General features: G+C 48.3%; 1 protein-coding gene across 1 annotated transcript in view; it reads right to left on the bottom strand.

The window, feature by feature from the left end:
- The window catches only part of LRP5 (LDL receptor related protein 5), a 138,142-nt gene that overhangs the window by 86,906 nt on the left and 32,287 nt on the right, over positions 1–18,949 (bottom strand). Inside the window, exon 2 of the mRNA XM_069066525.1 lies at positions 10,899–11,295. Within this exon, the coding sequence (XP_068922626.1) occupies positions 10,899–11,295 (397 nt within the window). The remainder of the gene's footprint in view (positions 1–10,898; positions 11,296–18,949) is intronic.

The raw sequence follows: 18,949 nt of genomic DNA, 5'->3' as shown, positions 1-18,949 counted from the left end.
CTCAGGGAAGTTCAGTGACTAGCCCAGGGGTACTTAGTTAGTACATGGCAGAGGCAGGATTTGAAAACAGACTTTTCTGACTCCACTCCCAGCATCGATCTAAAGGTAGCAGCTTGTAGAACAGAATTAAAGGCAGATGCAGAAGGCAATAGAGGAACACCTCATTTTACTGAACTTTGCTTTATTGCACTTCACAGATTTTGGGGGGAAAAGGCATGGAAAGGTTTGTACAAATTGAAGGTTTATGGCTACCCTGCACAGAGCAAGTCTGTCAGCGCCATGTGCTCACATCATATCTCTGGGTACCATTTTGGTCATTCTCACTATATTTCAAACATTTTCATGACTATTCTATCTGCTCTGCTGATCTGGGATCTGTGGTCTTTGATGTTACTGTTGTCCTTCTTTGGGGACGCCACAAACCAAACAACCGTTACCCATCTCTCCCCTGGCCCTGGGCCTTCCTATTCCCAGAGACACAACAATATTGAAGAATATTACAGAAACTTAGTAGGTAAAGCAGTGGGAGGGTTGGAAAGGACTGACCCCAATTTTGAAAGAAGCTCTCCTGGGGGTGAAATGCTATCAAATAACACTACATGCTCAAGAGAAATCTTTCGTGAAAGGAAAAGTAGCTCGATGCAGCACCCTTGATTGTTGCTTTATTTTAAGAAACTGCCACAGCCACCCCTCCCCCCCATCAGTCAGCAGCCATCGACATCAGGGCAAGACTCTCCCCCAGCAAAAAGGTCATACTCTCAGAAGGCTTAGATAATGGTTAGCACTTTTTAGCAAGAAAGTATTTTTTTTTTTTTTTGCTTTTTGGAGGGCAATTGGGGTTAAGTGACTTGCCCAAGGTAACATGGCTGGTTTTTGTGTTATGTATCTGAGGTCGCATTTGAACTCAGGTCCTCCTGACTGCAGGGCTGGTGCTCTATTCACTGCGCCACCTAGCCTCCCCATAAGAAAGTTTTGTTTTTTTTTTTAAAGCAATTGGGGTTAAGTAACTTGCTCAAGGTTACAAGGCCAGTTATTTCTGGGTGTGGTGCTGAGTGTCCAAGCCCAGGATTCAATCCAGGTCATCCTGACACTGGAGCCCGTGCTCTTACTCGCTGAGCCACCTGGCCGCCCCTAAGCAATTGGGGTTAAGTAACTTGCTGAAGTTACAAGGCCAGGTGTTTCTGGGTGGGTGCTAAGTGTCTGAGCCCGGGATTCGATATCCAGGTCATCTCAACACTGGAGCCGGTGCTCTTACTCGCCGTGCTACCTGGCCGCCTCAGAAAGTATTTTTAATTAAGGTATGTACACTGTTTTTTAATACATAATATAGTTGCACACTGAAGAGACTACAGCACAATGTAAATATGTAGTAGGAAATCCTGTGACTTGCTCGACTGCGGTAGCTTCTTTAGGGAGCTGGTCTAGAGCTAAATCTGGAATATCTCTTAGATACGCCTGTACTGAGCACCCTGCTGGTGAGCAGAAGAGGACAGGGCAAGGGGCTTACTCTCTCTCTGTCTCAGCTCTTTACCTGTAAATTACTGAAGCATGACTATGAGGAAATCAGAGAATCGTAGGAAGAGTGCATGAGCTGATGCAGGGAGGAGTAAGTAGAACCAAGAAGAGAGAAACACAATGTACACAGACTACAGCAATGTCAGTGCAGAAGGGAGCCTCCCAGGCTGCAGTCTCCTGAGAGGTCCCAGAGAGCAGACAACAAGACGCACACCTGCCTCCTCTCACCAGGAGGTGGGAGATCACAGTGTTCATGGTCATCTTCCCAGGCAGGAGAGGTGACTGCAGGGCATAACTTTGCTAACCTGTTTTTTGTTGCTAGTAGAGAGGACTCACCTGGAGAGACAGGAGGAGGGGAGTGTGTATTTTCAGAAAGGACTGGTATATAAAGGCAGAATGTGTTAATAGAGCTTATTTTTAAAGATAAATAAAATGGAAGAAGTCGGATTAAATGGTCACTAAGGTCTCTTCTGGAGCAGTAGATGGTACAGAGGATAGAGCACTGGGTCTAGAGTCAAATCCAGTCTCAGACACTTACTGGCTGTGTGACCCTGGGAAAGTCATGTCACGCAATTTGCCTCAGTTTCCTCATCTGTAAAACGAGCTGAAGAAGGAAATAGCAAACTCGTCCAGTGTCTCTGCCAAGGAAACCCCAAATGGGGTCATGGAGCGTTGGATACGACTAAACAACTACAAAACATTCCTTCGCAGATCCTGTGATCCCAGTGAGTCCCTCCTTTTGTCCTCCCAGCCTTCCCAGAGCCCCCGCCCCAGGCCATAGCATTGGCTTCCTCCGCAGAGATCAGAACTCACTTACTGATCTCACCACTGAAAGGGCACAGATGGCCCAGGATCCTTTACTGTCTGTTCCCTATGCCTAATCAGACTCCAAGCTCCAGGAAAGCAGGATTACCCTGCATATGCCTTCTATGCACCCACGGGGCTCAGCAAGTGTTTGCTAATGGGCAACATGCTATGATTCAGGGAGCAAAAGAAAGGGGCTCCCGCCTGAGAAGCGTCAATAGTTCAATGGAAACCTTTCCCCTTTCCCCTGGGCAACTCACATCACCTCTGGGCCTCAGTATCCTCATCTGTGAAACGGGAAACCTGGACTAGATGATCTCTAAGGGAATTCCAGCTTGATCTCTATGAACTGAGATCCCTCCCTTCCCCCTGCATTCTCCCGCAGCAGCAAACATGCAGGAGGGAAGGAAATTGCCAAAGACAGGAAACCAAACATGGGTCAGGATTAGATTTTCTGAAATCAGGGCATGTTTTGTTCTTACTGGGGCCCTCCAGCACAAATGTTTCATGTTACCAATCCAGACTGACCCCCTGACAGCTCATGGCCAGCGGTCCAAGGCTGTGGGTAAAGGCCGGGAGAGTGAAGGGGAACCAGAAAGTATAGAGAAGAGACATCTCTTTATTGCTTTCAAGAAGGAGGGAATTTCTGCCCTGAAATCTCCTCTTGCCCCAGGGACAGCTTCAGCCAAAGTCGGCCTCAGCTCTCACCAGGTCTTGGAAAGGGACGGGAGAACATTACAGTAACGAGACTCTAATGTATTTGCTTTGGCAGAAGGCTTGGAAAGTTCTCCGTGTGTGCAAAAGTTTAATGGCAAAAGCCCACTTTCCCACTTCACTAAGTTCTTGGGTATTCTCTGTCATGGGTGAGAAGGAAGCCTCCCTGCCCCTTCCCCTGTCCCAGAGACACAGCTCCAGGTAGGCCCAACTGAGGAGCCCCCCTCCTGTGGACAGCTGGCTCTGCTGACCACACCCCGCCTTCTGCAAAGAACAGAGATTTATTAAATGCCTCCTAGGTACAAAGTACTGGGGGAAGAGGCCAGCGTTAGCTGAGACATGGTTCCTTCCCTGGCTGAGCTCACAGGAATGCATGGCAGAAACACAGAGGAGGAGATGGGAAAGATGAGGCCCTGGATGCCCTGATAGGAAAGGGCATCATCAGTGTGGCAGGCTTGGGGAGATCATGGAAGGCCCCCTGGAGGAGGAGGCTGTGGGAGCTCCACCCCTCCCTGACCTTGGCTTTGGGAACACTGTTGTCTCCCAAGGATACTAAGCCAGAACGCACATTCATGTGCCTACTAGGCACCAAGCCCTGTGTGCCAGTGGGACAAAAACAAAACACTCCCTGCCTTCAAGAAACCAGCATTCTACTGGGAAAGAACACAGTGCCAGGCCCTTACAACCAGAGGGGTCCTGGGAAGGCTTCAGACAGAAGCTGATGCCTGAATCAGTGCAGCACACCCAGGATGGCTGCTAGCACAGGTTCCTTGATCTGCTTTTCTAAAGGAAAGCAACTCAAAAAGGGTTAACGTCTTACTTTAATCAATCAAACATATGTCATTTACCTAGTTCAGTGAGCAACCTATGCCCAGATGTGAGGTGCAGGGGGAGGCGGGCTGAGGTGTGCAGGTCAGGATGGGTGGTGCCCCCAGGCAAGGCATGATTCCTCATACAGGAGCATACTGCACTGGCTAAGTGCTTCCAGCCTACCTACCAAACATCAAGAGGAAAAGGATCTTTTGGGTAGGTGGGGGCAGAAATCAAGAGTGTTGGACTTGGAGTCAGGAAAAGACGTGAGTTCAAATCCTGCCTCAGACACTCACGGGCTCTGTGACTCTAGGTGAGTCTCAACCTCTATGTGACTCAGTTTCCTCATCTGTAAATTCAGGGGGAACAAACAGTGCATAGCTCACAAAAGTGATCGAATGAGAACCTTTGTAAAGTGCTTTCAAACACCAGCTATACAGATTCTAGCTCTAACTCCTGTGAGGATTCTATCCCAAGGCCCTGGACCAGCCCTCTCCTTTCTCAAGCTCCCTAAAGAACGTCCCTGAGAATGGGATTGTTGCGTGCACAAGACTCGACAAGATCCAGCTAGATTTCAGAAAGCAGAGAAGTGAGGAGAAGCGCCGAGGCCAGGCACCAGAGGAGCTTGCTTAGGTGGGTGGGGCCCCATGCTCCCCCATCAGCCCCACCCCACCCCCGACTGTGCCAACCACTGTCCAGTTCTGAGCTGGGATTGATCCCAGGGGTTGGACTAGTTCAACATCTTTCTTGTACACAGGAGGAAACTGAGGCCCACAGAAAAGAAATGACTGGCCCAAGGCCATGCATTTACTATTTTTTTAAATAGTAAATGTATTTTTAATTAGAAAAATATCTGTCACCTTCAGATTTTTTTGCATTAAAAGAGAGAGGCCCCCTCATCAGTGGACAAGTCAGCCATTCACACGTGATTTTCACAGAGCCCTGGAAAATGGGAAGGGCCAATGGTTAGCCTGGCTCTGCTCAGACCCAGAAGGTGGAACACGGGGCAAGGAACAAGGGAAGGGACATGTAGATCAGCAGTTTTCAGCTGGATGTAGAGAAAACCTCCATGACCAGAGCTAGCCCAAAGGGACTGAGCTGCCTGGGGAGTTCCCCATCACTGAAAGACGGCCTCTTGTGCAGGCTACTGCTGAAGGAATCCTTAGAATTCAGAAAGGAGTCGTATTCCAAGACTCCTGAGGTTCTTTTCAGCTCTGACATTCTGGGACTAGGGATGAGGGTAGGAAAGCTTGAGACAGCAAGATCCGGGTTCAAGTCCTGACTCTGATAAATAATGACTGTGTGACCACGAGTAAGACAATTCCTTCAGTCAAGAACCTCCTGGAATCATAGATTTAAACATGGAAAGGACCTTCAAGGCAATATAATTCTGGTTCCTCATGATACAGATAGAGAAACTGAGGCACGGAGAGGTTTGGCGATTTGGCCAGAATCACACAGCTCATAATCGGGCATGGCAGGATTTGAACCCAGGCCTTTGATCTCTCTGGGCCTCCATTTCCCATCTATTAAAATAAGAATGACAATTATCACACTCCCTTCCCCTGCATGGATGTTGTGGGGAGTATGCTTTGAACAGCTTAACTGTGACTGTACTTAATTCAATCAATCAATGGCAATTCCTTTTAATACATGGTTAAAGACCTATTCGGTCATGTCAAATTGCTTACTGCCTGTAATTTATTGTGCTTGCCTCAGCAAAGCCACGAAAGAGCTGCCGGCTAAGATACCTTTATAATGGCCGTGGAGCCAAAGGAATATTCCAAAGTCTTTCCCAAATTCAGATCCCTGGATCGTCCATCAAGACCTAGAAGGTCTTTGGAGGCCATCTTGCCCAACCCCTTCCTTTTCCAGTTGAGAAAATTGCAACCCAGAGAAAGGAAGATTCTTGTCCAAAATCACAGAGGTCATGGAGGACAACCAGTATTTGAACCCAGGCCCTGTCTCTGACCCCAATCCCATGTTCTTTTCATTGCACCAACTCAGCTCCTGACATGATCTGAATACACAATCAGAAGATTTTAGAGACAATTAGAGAGAGGAGAATCAAAGCTTCTTCGAGCATTTCAATTATTCCAAAAATCTCAATGGCCCCATTTCAAAGAGCAGAAATAATTCAAAAACAGCACCAGGATTTGAAGTCAAAGGCTCCTTTCCCCATGGCGCCAGAGTTATGAGGATTGAAGTTACCACCAAGTAAGGCCAGATAAAATTTCTCAAACCTCAGAGGTACAAATCATTCATCAACCCTGCAAAGGCAACTTTTGAAACGTCAGACTTCAGAATCCCATGACTCAAATTTTAAAAAATTAACCCCAAACAGTTTGAAAAGTAAAGTCCCTAGTCAAAATTTAAAGGGCAGTGATGCACCACACAAATGTAAAAGGATTAGACTTTAAAGTAATATTGCCTCTATTTCCCAAAGACAAAAAAAGGCAAGCTGAGAGGGCCTTCTAAGCAGGACACAACTACCACCGATGGGTATTTGGAGCTGCCATAAGGGTTCTAGAAATTTTTATTTCTACAGGAAAAGATGATATAGGTCTGCAGAATTTTCACTTATTTACTGGGGTTTGGAGCAACACATAGTCCTGAGCTATTCTGATCTCAGAAAAACTGAACCCTAAAGGAAATGATTCAAGCCATCTCATTTCCATTCAATAATGCTCCACTGTTCCCCTACCCCACTGCATATACAGTCCTTCCAAATGCCTAATGATGAGAAATGGAGCTAGAATGACCCAAGCAAGCCCAGAGAGGTAGTAAGCTACATGGCGCTCCCCACTCACATCAGAAACCAGTGAATTACACCGTTGTGGTAGGCAGTACCAGGAGGTTTGAGTGGTGAGAATCCTATGTTTAAGTGGCTACCACAAAGCCCTTATCCTCTTGTCTTTTCCTATCTCCAAATAAACAACCGACTTAGCTGAGACAATGTACACCTCTCCCCTCTCCACAACAGAAGTGGGGGACTGTGGGTATGGAATAGTGCATGTACTGTCAGGCGTTGGCTGATGTAGCTAAACTCCTTTTTTCCCTCTCTTTTTCAATCTTCACTACAAAGGATGGCTCATGGGTAGAGGAGTAAGGAGGGATATAAACATGATGATATAAAAATTACCATAAAAAAGTTAAAAAAAAATTTAAGCAGCCAACTTTCTGGTCTGTGTAAGAGTTCATGAAAAGAATCCCTAGAGACTGGTTTCCCTGGGAAAACATTTCTATCTCCTAAGGACTCGGGAAAATGCAGCTGCAGACATCCCAGGAAATAATTCCTTTTAAAACCCAGGTGTGATTAAAAGAGCAGAAGGGAAAGGCTGTGGACTGTAATCACAGTCAGCAGTGCTGGGATTTCAGGAGACAGCCTCCCTATGTTAATGTCTAGTGGTGATTTCCTGCAGCTTGGCTGCTTTAATCCTGACACTACCCAGAAAACCCAAACTATGACTGTGAATCCCCATGACACAAAGTGAGGGCACATTGCACCGGAAATTTTCTGATTAGGAGAGCAGTGTGTGTACCTTTCATGCCATAGCACAGTAAAGGAAGCAAACTGGGAATGTTCAACCTGGAGAAAAGAAGGGGGACATGCTAGCAGTCTTTCCATAAATGAAAGACATAGAAAATAAATTAGATTTGTTCTGCTTAGCCCCAGAGGACTGACAGGCAGGCTCTGCAGATACTTTTTCTGGAAGCCATGGGGATGAGAAAGGAAGCATTGCTTTACTGATAGTGGACCGGCTGCAGACAACATCTATAGTCAGAGGGAAAGAAACCTCGAAAGGGTTTGTTTCTGCCACCCTTTCTCATCCTCTCTGGTTTGAGAGGGAGAAATTGAGAAGGAAAGACAAGCTTTACTCTGCTGTGAGCTGTGCTGGTTGGAGCAGAGGCATGACTTTGCTGGGAGATTAATGGAAAAAGCAGAATCCTTTGCTGTTTGTTTGAGTGGGAGAAACTTCTCAGAGGCCCTGAGCAGATCTGAAGAGCTTGGCAGTTTTCAGGCTTAAGGCAACTGCTTATCACTGAAAAAGTGTAACACTCAGTGTACTGCCAAGGGTGGCTGTGTGTTAAAAGAGACTGACTTCAGCAGGCTGACATCCCAGCAAGTCACTAATAGTACAGATGGTTCCCTAAAGAGATCACAGACATCAAAGTCAGCAGTGCGGAGTCATTACTTGCTGGGGATGTTTCCCCATTTCCTTACCTCCTGACTGTGTGTGCTCCCTTCCCCATGGGTATTGTATGCATTGCAGAGAAAATCTGACTGAGGTTTAAGAGCTGTTAGATTTTTCTTAACCCTGTTTCTGCCTTTTACTGAGTAAATGTTGCTTTTGCCTCCACGTTTAGTAAATGTTTATGTTTAAGAGTCCACGGTATTATTGTGATCTGTGCAAATGGGAAGCATGCTGGTGGGTGCTCAGATGCCACAGTATTAAGTATTATGAATGCTTCCCTCAGCCCTGGGTCATCTCTAGGACTCCAAGAGAATGGAGTTATGGCTTCATGGTTACTATTCTGGAGAATCATCCTCACCAGGTGGGGTAAGCAAACCAGACGCAACCTAAAGAAAGAGCCTGGGGAGAGTTGGGCTGCCCCAAAATAGTGACATTCAGAACACCAAAGTACAAAGCACTGCCATGGTTTAGTGGGTACAACATTCGACTTGGGGTCAGGAAGACCTGAACTGTTTGACCACAGGCGAGTCACCTAATGTCTCGGACCCTCGGATTCTTTTGCTGGAGAGTGGGGATAAATAACATTGCCTACCTCAAAGAATTACTGTGACACTTAATGTCTGAAAGTCCACCTATCATCACCATCACTACCATCATTTGAAAGCTAAGGAAGTGTGGGGCAGTGAGCAGGAAGGAAGCTGCTGGACTCTGAGAACCGGGTTTAAATCCAAGCTCTGTCACTCATGGCCTGTACACTCAACCTCTTTTTTTTTTTTTTAGCAATCAGGTCAAACCTGCTCAAGGTTACACGGCCAGTTATTTCTGAGTGTGGTGCTAAGTATCTGAGCCCAGATTTGATCCCCAGGTCATCCCGACACTGGGGCCGGTGCTCTTACTCACTGAGCCACCTGGCCACCCCTAAGCAATTGGGGTTAAGTAACTTGCTCAAGGTTACACGGCCAGGTGTTTCTGGGTGGGTGCTAAGTGTTTAAGCCTGGATTCAATCCCCAGGTCATCCCGACACTGGAGCCCGGTGCTCTTACTCGCTGTGCTACCTGGCCGCCCCTACATTCAACCTCTTTAACGTCTGTAAAATAAAGAGGATGGGAAAGGAGGCCTTCTAATGGCCCATCTTGATTTAATCAACGATCCTTGGAAGACATGGGGGACCAGAAACATTGTCTATAGTCATACAATTAGCACAGTCAAAGGAGGCACTTGAACCCAGGTCTCCACTGGCCTATCCTGCCTCTCATAGCCATAACCGCTGCATCTGACAAGCACTCAAGACTGTTCCACACTAGGGAAGGGTGAGGGCCGAGCACAGACAAAGAAGACCCAGTCTCCATCCCTGAGGAGCTCCCAAGCTAGTCTGGAAGACCTGCTCACCAATTAAGAGCAGAGCAGAAAGAGATGCACTGTAAAAATGAACTGCACACATTTAGTGGGATTCATGCATCCAAAGAAGTCACGTCCTTCAAAAGTAGTCACCCTGGGAGGCGGAGCGCTTACCCAGCAGAGCTGCTTACCTCCAGCATCCTGCCTCCAGGCAGAGTCACAGCAACAACAGTAACTATATGGAGTCCCTGGTCCTGGCTCCTTAGCAGGAGTGTGATCTTGGTGGGGTCCCCTTCAGCTTCAGGCCTGAGCCCTCACCACTCCCTCTAAAGAACATGACTGTCCCCGGCTCTCAGGGAAGCCTGTATGACCCCGTATCTAGCACTGACACCTCGCACATCACTCAAACTTTGGGAAGCAGCCGTGGAAATGAGGACGGCCCTTCCCAGCTCACGGCCTTAGCTCTGTCTCCTCCTTGTAAACAAGGACACTGAACCACCTGAGGGCTCCCTGGGACGTGTATAGAGGAGTCTCTATTTTCTTTTTTAAAGGCCAGGGTGTTTTCCTCCTAGACTTACTAAGGAACTCATCTTCTGTTAACTTCCACATTCGAGCCCTGACTTCAGATGAGAAGATGCACAGGGTCAAGAGCACTGCTGGCCTCAGTGTAGGGCCCCAAAATCAGCTCTGACACTGCCTAGCTGCATGACTGTGGGTCAGTCATTTCACTTCTCTGAGACTCAGTTATGCTATCTGTAAAATGGGGATAATAATGCCTCTCCATTTCTGACGTCCTTTCCAGTTCTGAATCTATGACTCTGGGACTTCTCCCTCCCACAGGGATGCTGTGAGGATAGTAGAGGTATGAGCTCCAGGCAAGGGAGTTATTATTTATATATTATTTAATTATTTAACATGTATTATTGATATTACTGGCTATGTGACCTGAATTAGGTCAGGAAGACCAGAGTTCAAGTCCCATTTCAGACACATAAAGGCTCTGACCCTGGGCAAATGACTTTACACATCAATAGCCCACAGGCAACACTTGAATACTGTAAGCTACAAGAGTCTACCAGTCTACTTTAGTGGAAGGAATTTCCATACTGACAGGTCCCATCATTGATGAGATCACAGGTTGAGATCCCACCACCAAACAAAATCAACATTGCTACCCATTTTCCATGTATCCAGTTGTACTGAGAACACTGCAGAAGTCCATCTTTTTTATAAGCAATATCTAAGGCCCTTCAAAGGGCCTGGATGTCAAGTCCATTCTACACAACGCAGAGATGCTTTCCAGCTCCAAGTTATGGCTGGCAGCAAAATGACATGTGCAGGTGTGCGATGGCCTGATAAACAAGACAAATTCAATCTAGAGAATGAGGCCACAGCAGAAACCAGGCAGGCCAGGCGCGTTCCTGCCCCCCCACCTGTCCTCTCAACTCTGTTTCCATGTCAACCCAAGAAGGAAGGCCACTGGCGGCTCAGTGGCCGCCAGAAAGCAGGAGCACTACTCACCCGTGAGCGGGGTCCAGGGCGATGGCCCGGGGCTGGTCCAGATCTTGCCAGAAAAGGACTTTTCTGGAGGTTCCGTTGAGATTGGCCACCTCAATTCGATTCGTCTCCGAGTCCGTCCAGTACAGCTTCCTCCCGATCCAATCACACGCCAAGCCATCGGGGGACACCAGGCCGGAGATGATGACGTTCTGCACCGTGCCCCCCGACTGGTTAAAGTACGTCTGCTTGATGGCTTCTTCACTCACATCCGTCCAGTAAATGACACCCTGGGAGAACTGGAAGTCCACCGCTGCCGCGTCCTCCAGGCCGCTCACCACAATGCTAGACTCCAGCTTGGCTCCGCCAGCATCCACCAGCCTCACGTCCCGGCGGTTGGCAAACAGCAGGAGCGGAGAGGCTGCAAGAGCAAAGCAGAAAAATTGAATGTCATCACCCCTGGGGACAAAGGACGGTCCATTCAGATGGATCTTCCATCAAGATCAACTCCCTCATGTTACATCTGAGGAAACTGAGGCCCAGAGATGGGGAGTGTCACTTAGCTAAAAGGTGCCAGAGACAGGATTTGAATCCAAGACCTCCTCCCTTCCATTCCAGCATGCTATCCATCATCACACAATTCCTTCCTCTATGATCCCACCATTAACAATTAGATCTCTAAGGATTGTTTTTTAAGGGACAAGAAAAAAGAGTTAAAGTATGGCAGTTTGTTTGGTCACTCATATAGAAGAAAGATTAGCTTTGCTAGTTTAGGACTGGGGGCAATGAGGGAGATGCCCTGAAGAGGAAGATATAAGTTCTAAATCAGGAAAACAAACAAACTTCCTAAGAATGAGAGCCATTCAAAAGTAAAATGAGATGTCTGGTCAGGTGGTGAGTTCCTGATTAGTGGAGGTATCCAATTAGTGATTGGAGAGTCATTTGACTGGACTCCACAGTAGAGCAGAGGATGAGCTTCTCGGGGCAATCATTGTCTGTCTATCTGGTATGTCGGCAGTGGAGGTCTGGCCTGTGGGCCTTTAGCTGGGACTTGAAGGAAGCCAGGAGAGGGAGATGAGGAACGAGAGAATTCCAGGCACCAAGAACAGCCAGTGAAAATGCCTTGAGTCTGGAGATGAAGCATCTGGTTCCAGGTACAAGGCAGCCAGAGTCGCTGCTGAGGAAACTCCCTGGGTTGATGCACAACAGATCCTCTGTGACTCAGAATTAGAGCTACCTGGGGCCCATGGGTGTCCAAGGCAAGACTTGAACCCAGGGCCTCCTGACTTAGAGCTCATTGAGCCCCAACCATAAATGACTTTTCAGCTGTTTGAATATCATGACATGCACAGCAAAGGAAAACTAGCCAGCCCCACCAAACCAGGCCAACCACATCTGACAGCCCTGAGCCAACTGGCTGTGCGTGCATAGGCCTGGCCCCAGATTCAGAAACTTTGGTTCTAGCTCTGGCTCGGAAAGGTGATGGTTTTTTCAACTTGGCAAATCACTCCTGAATGTAACAGCCCAAGACCAAAAGAGAGGCTGACAGACAGAGAGGAGACTTGTGCCTCCCAGGGCCCACAAACAGTGCAAGGAAAACTGGGGAGATTGGAATGGGCTTCCCAGAGAAGGGGGCACCTGAATGGAGCCTCAAAAAAACATAAGAACTGTGAGAGACAACGGATGACAAAGGAGGGCATTCCAGGCCTGGGCACAGCCTTTGCAAATGCATGTAGGTAGGAGATGGACAATCCAGTTCAAGAAGCTTCTAGAACACAAGTGTGTGAATGGCAATGGTAGGAAGTGATGTTGGACAGAGGAGTGGGAGGCCAGTGGTCCGGTAATGGCCAGCCAGGTTACGCAGTATGTATCTCATCCTAAAAGCAAGAGGGAGCCACTAAAGACTTTGAAGCAAGGCTGCAATAGAATCAGATCTGCACCTTAGGAAGATGACTTTGAGAGCTGGAGGGAGGATACAATGGACGCAGGAAACAGTGTTGATAATTTCCCTCCTCCCACCCCCAATTTTATGAATGAGGAAACTGAAAACACAGGCGCCCTCAAGTTCAGGGCTCCTGCTCCATCACCACAGGCCACCCCCAGGTGGGAGGATGGGAGGGGGGCTGGGGTGGGGCACTTCCGGAGGCTGGTGATTTGCTGCTTCTAATTCCTCCTCCTTCCTCCCCCACCCCAAACAGCTGCTCCCAGTGAGCCCCGTATCCATCATTCACGCTCCATCCCAAGTCACTGTTCTCATGAACTTTCGTTGAGCCCCCAGCAGCCAGAGGAGCTGGTCTTGGGAGTTCCTGACCATCTGTGCACACTTTCCCCATGAACCTCACCCAACACGATTAACTTCTACAGAACAGATCCTGGCTGGGGGCCAAGCCTGGCCCCAGATGTTCCCTCGGAAATAGGAATCAAGACCAATTAGGCAAAGACACTGAAAACCAGGTAACTCAATCTCCTCGTTTTTCAATTCAATTTCATTTTAATTAAATGAAATACAAGTTCTCTTCCTAAGGACCCCTGAATTCTCATCTCCCCATGGCTGAAGAGGAGCCTTGCCCCTTGATGTAACTTTCTATCTGCAGTAAAACTTTGATTTAACATCATATGCTGGGTCACTAGGTCTACATCTTCCTCTGTGCAGGAAGCTTCTTCCTAAAACGTCATGCCAGGAAATAAAGGACAATGCTCCAGAGTGTGATCTGACCAGGGCAGACCGCACAGGGGTCCATCACCACTTTAATCCTAGTCAGGGGCCCTGTTAATTTCTAATGCAGTCTTTTGGGGACTCTGTTATCACTCAGTGTGTTTGCTTTGTGAGTGAGTTTTGTCCTTGTAACTGCAGGACTGGGAGTTTTTTGATCAGGTTTTTGGTTCCTTTTTTCTGAGATAAAAGCCTCAGATCTCTTGCGGACAAATAGTCACCCAGTCAGCCTTTCTCATCATGCACTTGTGATGTTCGTTTTTTTCCAAACTGGGTTCAGTATTAAAGTTTACACTTACCCAAATGCAATGTCTTTGAATTAGATTGAACCCAGTGTTCTCAACTGTAAAAATCTCTGGATACCAACTTGGTCACCCAATGTGGGTCATCTGAAAGTGTAAGAAGCTCACATCAATGGCCTTACCTGAATCACAGCAGAGCCCTGGGGCACTCCAATGGAGACCCCCTTCTGAGGAAACATCTCATGCAGGTCTGCTGAGCAGATAGACACAAGTGCTGGGGTCCTATCTGGTTGCACTGTTGAACCACTGTATTAACTGCCCAGTCACCTGACCCTACATTTCTCCGACGCTTTGTCAAAAGAGCCCTTGGGGAAGTCATCTGTCCTCTTGAGCCTCAGTTTCTTCATTGGATTGGAAGGTCCCTTCAGTTCTGCCATCCTATGGTCCTAAGGCCCAGTGCACAAATACCTCAAAGGTATTTGGAATTTCCTTCCAGTGAGACAGATGGTCACCCCTCCACACCTGCCCGTCCTGCCCTTTGTCCTCCAGGGGGTCTGCTCCTCCTGCTGAGATCCCCAGTGCTCTGGTGCTGGCTGACAGTCATCCCTGCCAACACGCCAGTCCTGATCAGTCAAAATCGAGGTAAATCGTACCAGAGGCTACCGTGAAGAGAGTACTTTAAGGCCCTTTTCTAAATCATCCAACCAATCCGGAAAGGCTTCCTGGAAGGAGCAGCCTCTGAGTGGAGCAGCACAGGATAGACAGCAAGTGAAGGCATTAATAACCCGGCTCCCCTCAGCTGAACTCAGCCCTTTCCAGTGTTTTGAGGCATTGCTTCATTCCCATTTGAAGGGCACAGACCTGTATTCATTTCTTCTATCACAGAAAGCTACCATTGGAAGGGACCCCAGAGACCATCTAGGCCAGCCCGTGTCTTTACAGAAAGGCCCTGTACAGTATGGCCAAAAAGGGACCCTCCACTTTCTACTTGCCCGCCTCCAAGGTTAGGCAACTCACTACTTTAAAAGGCAGTTATTCAGCTTCTCAGCAATTCTAAGATTTCACAACTGATTTCTGACATCAACCCTAAATCTGCCACAAAGAAGCTTCCCCTCCAGGCTCCTGGTCCTGCTTCCAGAGTCTACCAAAATAAGCCAAATCCTTCTTCCAAATGACATCTTCCAATAGAGAAGAGAACAAGACAAAGCCAGGTAGCTCCATCAACAGACAAGCCTAGGGAAGCACCTTGAGGCTTCTGCTCTGGACTCCCTGGGTCAGTCAGCCCTTCCCTACTCTTGTAAAGCCCCGAGGCCAGAGGCCGGGTCTCACCCATGGCAAGGGGCTAGGCAAGCTGGACACGGACGCGTACCCTCTCCTCCTACCTATTCCCAGGGTCCAGATTTCTTAAGACAACCTTGGGAGGCAGGTGCTATTATCCCCATTTCACAGAGAAGCTGGGACTTAGAGAAAATCATTTCACTGGGGACTTGCACTAGTGTCAGAGGTGGGCTCTGATATGTTTTCCTGACTCACAGTCGGCGTGCTGGGCCTGAAATCCAGGCTACACTCAGACACGTACTAGCGGTGATGCCACTGAACTTCTGCCTGCCTCGGTCTCCTCAGCCGTAAAATGGGGATCATGACAATGCCCCCTTCATGAAGTTGGTGTGAGGAATACATGAGATAGGGCATTTAGTACAGTGCCCGGCACACAGCAGGCGTTGTAGAAATGCTTGCTCCTTCCCCCTCCCCACCACTCTCTCCATTACACAGTAGGAATATTAAAAAACAAAAGCTTAAGAAGTAAATGAATGAATGATTAGAGATGGACACCATGACTTCTGAGGTCCCTTCCAGCTCTAAAACTAGGCTCCTACATGTAGTGCACAGAGCGCCAGACCTGGAGTCAGGGAGACTCATCCTCCCGAGTTCAAATCTGGCCTCAGACACGTATTAGCTGTGTGACCCTGGGCAAGTCACTTCACCCTGTTTACCTCAATTTCCTCATCTGTAAAATGAGCCAGAGAAGGAAATGGCCAACCGCTCCAGTATCTCTGCCAAGCAAACCAAGAAACGGGGTCAGGAAGAGTGGGACAGGCCCCAAAGTGACGTAGAAGGGGAGTGAAGTCCCTCAGTGGGACCCCAGGGAGGCTGGCCTGCCTGGAGGCCCAGCCCAGCAGTGGGGATGGAGCTGAGCACACAGACATGGAGGAACACTGCTGGAAAGGAAGAGCATTTGGCTTCAGCACAAAGCAGCCTACTTTTGCTTCCGCTGTGATCACCCCCCAAACTGGAAAGACAGCATTTTTTGCACCCTTCCAGAAACTGTGTTCTTGTTGGGAGTCGCCGAGCTGGTCATGTTTTCCCTTTCAAAGGCAAGCAGCTAAAAACCTCTGGCTTTGCCCACTGGCTCACCGAATCAAGAAGCTAGAAGCAGCAGGCATTACCTTCGATGAATGAGGCTTAAAGAGGCTGGGGTGGGGAAAGAAACAAACAGCCCACACCTGCTGGCTCCTTTGGAAACTGGGCCTCCAGAGGCCAGCGATCCTTGGTGCTCAGTAAGCCACGCCAGGACACCTGCAGGCTCCGGAAGCCAGGGAGCCACCTAGCTCTTTGGGTACTCTGAAGGAGAGCATGATGATGGTCATTTTACAGATGAGGAAACTGCAGCTCAGAAAAATGGCCAAGGTCACAGAGTGGGAAGGGGCAGAGCCAGGACTGCAATCTAGTTCCCTCAACTCTCAGTCTGACTCTTTACGGATGGGAGGGGACTTCACATTCATCCTTCCTTTTACCAATGAGGAAAGGGAGGCATGGAGAGATTACCTAGTTAGCCCAGCACTGCAGAGCCAGGAGAATTTGCATGAGGGTCCGAGGGTCACAGATTCAGAGCTGGCAGCAACCTCAGGGCTACCCCAGTCTAACCCCCTCATGTTACAGATGACGAACCTGAGGCTAGTCCTCCTGACTCCTTTTGGCCATTAAGCCGTGTGGTCTCTCACTACTTGAGCATGGTTTGGGTTTTAACCAGTAAAGGGAATTTCAGAGGAGGAACTATCTTGTACCAACCCAACTGGCACCTTCTCTGCCAGCTCTGGCCTTAGAGGCTTACCTAGGGCAGACCTGCTGAGCCACATTAACGTATAATTGGGAAATAAAGACAATGGCAGTAGAACACAGATAGTGTTGAGACAATGTGCACAGCAGGGAGCCTTTGGTGGCAGTCAGTGGCTCTCCTTTCTGAATGAGTTTGACACCAGGGGCTTACAGCTCTGAGAAGCAGAGTGATCTGCCTAGGAAGACCCAGCCAGTATTTGTCAGAGGTAGGCCTCAAACCCAGATCTTCCTGTCTCCAAGGTCAATACTCAATCCACTCTACTTGCTTAAAATACTGCCATTCGAAATCTATCAATTAATTCAGGATTTCTAAGCTTTTCAGTGAATGCCTACACCAGCTCATAAGGACTGTTGGCTTGGGAGTCAAATGACCTGGGTCTGAATCCTGACTTGGCCACTCTCCCCAGCCGGCCAAGTTACTTCTTCTCCCTATTAGAAACACTTCCCTTTTCTGTACAATGAAGGCGTGGGGTGGGGCTTCATAATCCAGGAAGTTCTCTCCCCCCATTCAGTCCATGATTCCCCACCTCCACCACCACCACCACCACCACCTGGCCTCCTTGACTCTGTACTCTTCAGCCCTGGCAGAATGTAAGCTCCCTGGGGCCAGGGGCTTTTTGTGGGAGTTGTGGATCTTTGGCAAAGTGCCCAAGAGCAAAGTCCTTGGCCATCTCCTTGTTGACCTTAGCCATAAAGAGGCCTTCAGACCCCTTCTGCCCTCCCCCATTAGAACGTACAAATACTGCCAGACAGACCATCGCCAGCCTCCTGGCACTGTGTAGCACTAAGGTCTGGTTATTATTCCTTGAGAGCAGACACTGGATTTGTGCCTTTCTTCCTAGCCCCAGTGCTTCTCGAGGTGCTTGGCACACAGTCAGGACTTGATAAATGTGCCTAACGCTCCCACCGTGGGAGGACAATCATTAATTAAGCTGGCTTCTATTTCTATAATTGCTTTAATATGGGCAGCGCATGTTGGTGCAGGGGCCCCCAGAACGAGGTCTGGCTGGGTAAGGGGAAGTCCACCTGAAAAGTCCCAGCTCTACAGAGGGGCCCAACCTCCCTGCTCCTGAGGGGGAGGGAAAGGAGGCCAAGTCCTCAGACTTTGGAGAGTGGCCCCTGATGCCAGGTCAGGGAGGCTGAGGAGGGGAAAGGGAATGAACACAAGAGGAGAGGGCTGGAGACCTGAGAAAAAAAGAGAAGAGGGGGAGGGAGAAAAGAAAGTCTGGGACTGAAACCTGCCCTGAGCATCAGAAAATCTGACTAAATCAGCTCCGAGACTTTTCCCAAGCTATTTGATCTCTTTGGGCCTCAGTTTCCTTATCAGTAAAATGGGGAATAATAATACTGGCATTCCTAAGAATGCTGAGAAAAGAACTCTTTGTAATTCAAAACTTGGATTTTTAAACAATCAGAAGGCCAGGGATGGTATCTTCGTTCTGCTACTTAACTACTCAGACAAATCCCTTCCCCTTTCTGGGCCTCAGTTTCCTCCTCTGTAAGAAGGAACCCTCTAGGCTGGATGGTTGCTTTAAATCCTTCCAGCCTGGGTGTGGGAGTGGGAAACAATTATTTGTTGCTAATTCTCAAATCCCACCAAGAAAACAGGTCCAAAGATGAGCAAAGCAAACTTTCCTTCAAGCCATTCTGGCTGCAGGTAAGATTAAAAAAAAAATCTGACAGGGTGGGGAGAAAAAGGAGAGAGAGAAGGAAAGAGAAAGGAAAAAGAGGAGGAGAGGAAGGGAGAGAGAAAGAGGAGAGAGACGAGAGAGAAGATAAGGAAGAAGAGAAAGGAGAGAGAGAGAAGGAGAGAGGAGATGGAGAAAAAAAGGAAGGAGAAAAAGAGAGAGAAGGAGAGAGGAGATGGAGAAAGGAGAGACAGAAGGAGAGAGGAGATGGAGAAAGAAGGAAGGAGAGAAAGGAGAGAGGAGGTGGAGAAAGAAGGAGAGAGAAGATAAAGAAGGAAGAAGAGAAAGGAGAGAGAGGAGAGAGGAGATGGAGAA

The sequence above is a fragment of the Petaurus breviceps genome, unplaced genomic scaffold, assembly GCF_028583685.1.
Source record: "Petaurus breviceps papuanus isolate PSGF00001 unplaced genomic scaffold, PetGlider_PUasm1.0 90721, whole genome shotgun sequence".
NCBI classification, from domain to species: domain Eukaryota; kingdom Metazoa; phylum Chordata; class Mammalia; order Diprotodontia; family Petauridae; genus Petaurus; species Petaurus breviceps.
The sequence above is the reverse complement of the archived record's forward strand: the minus strand, read 5'-3'. Positions and strand labels throughout refer to the sequence as shown.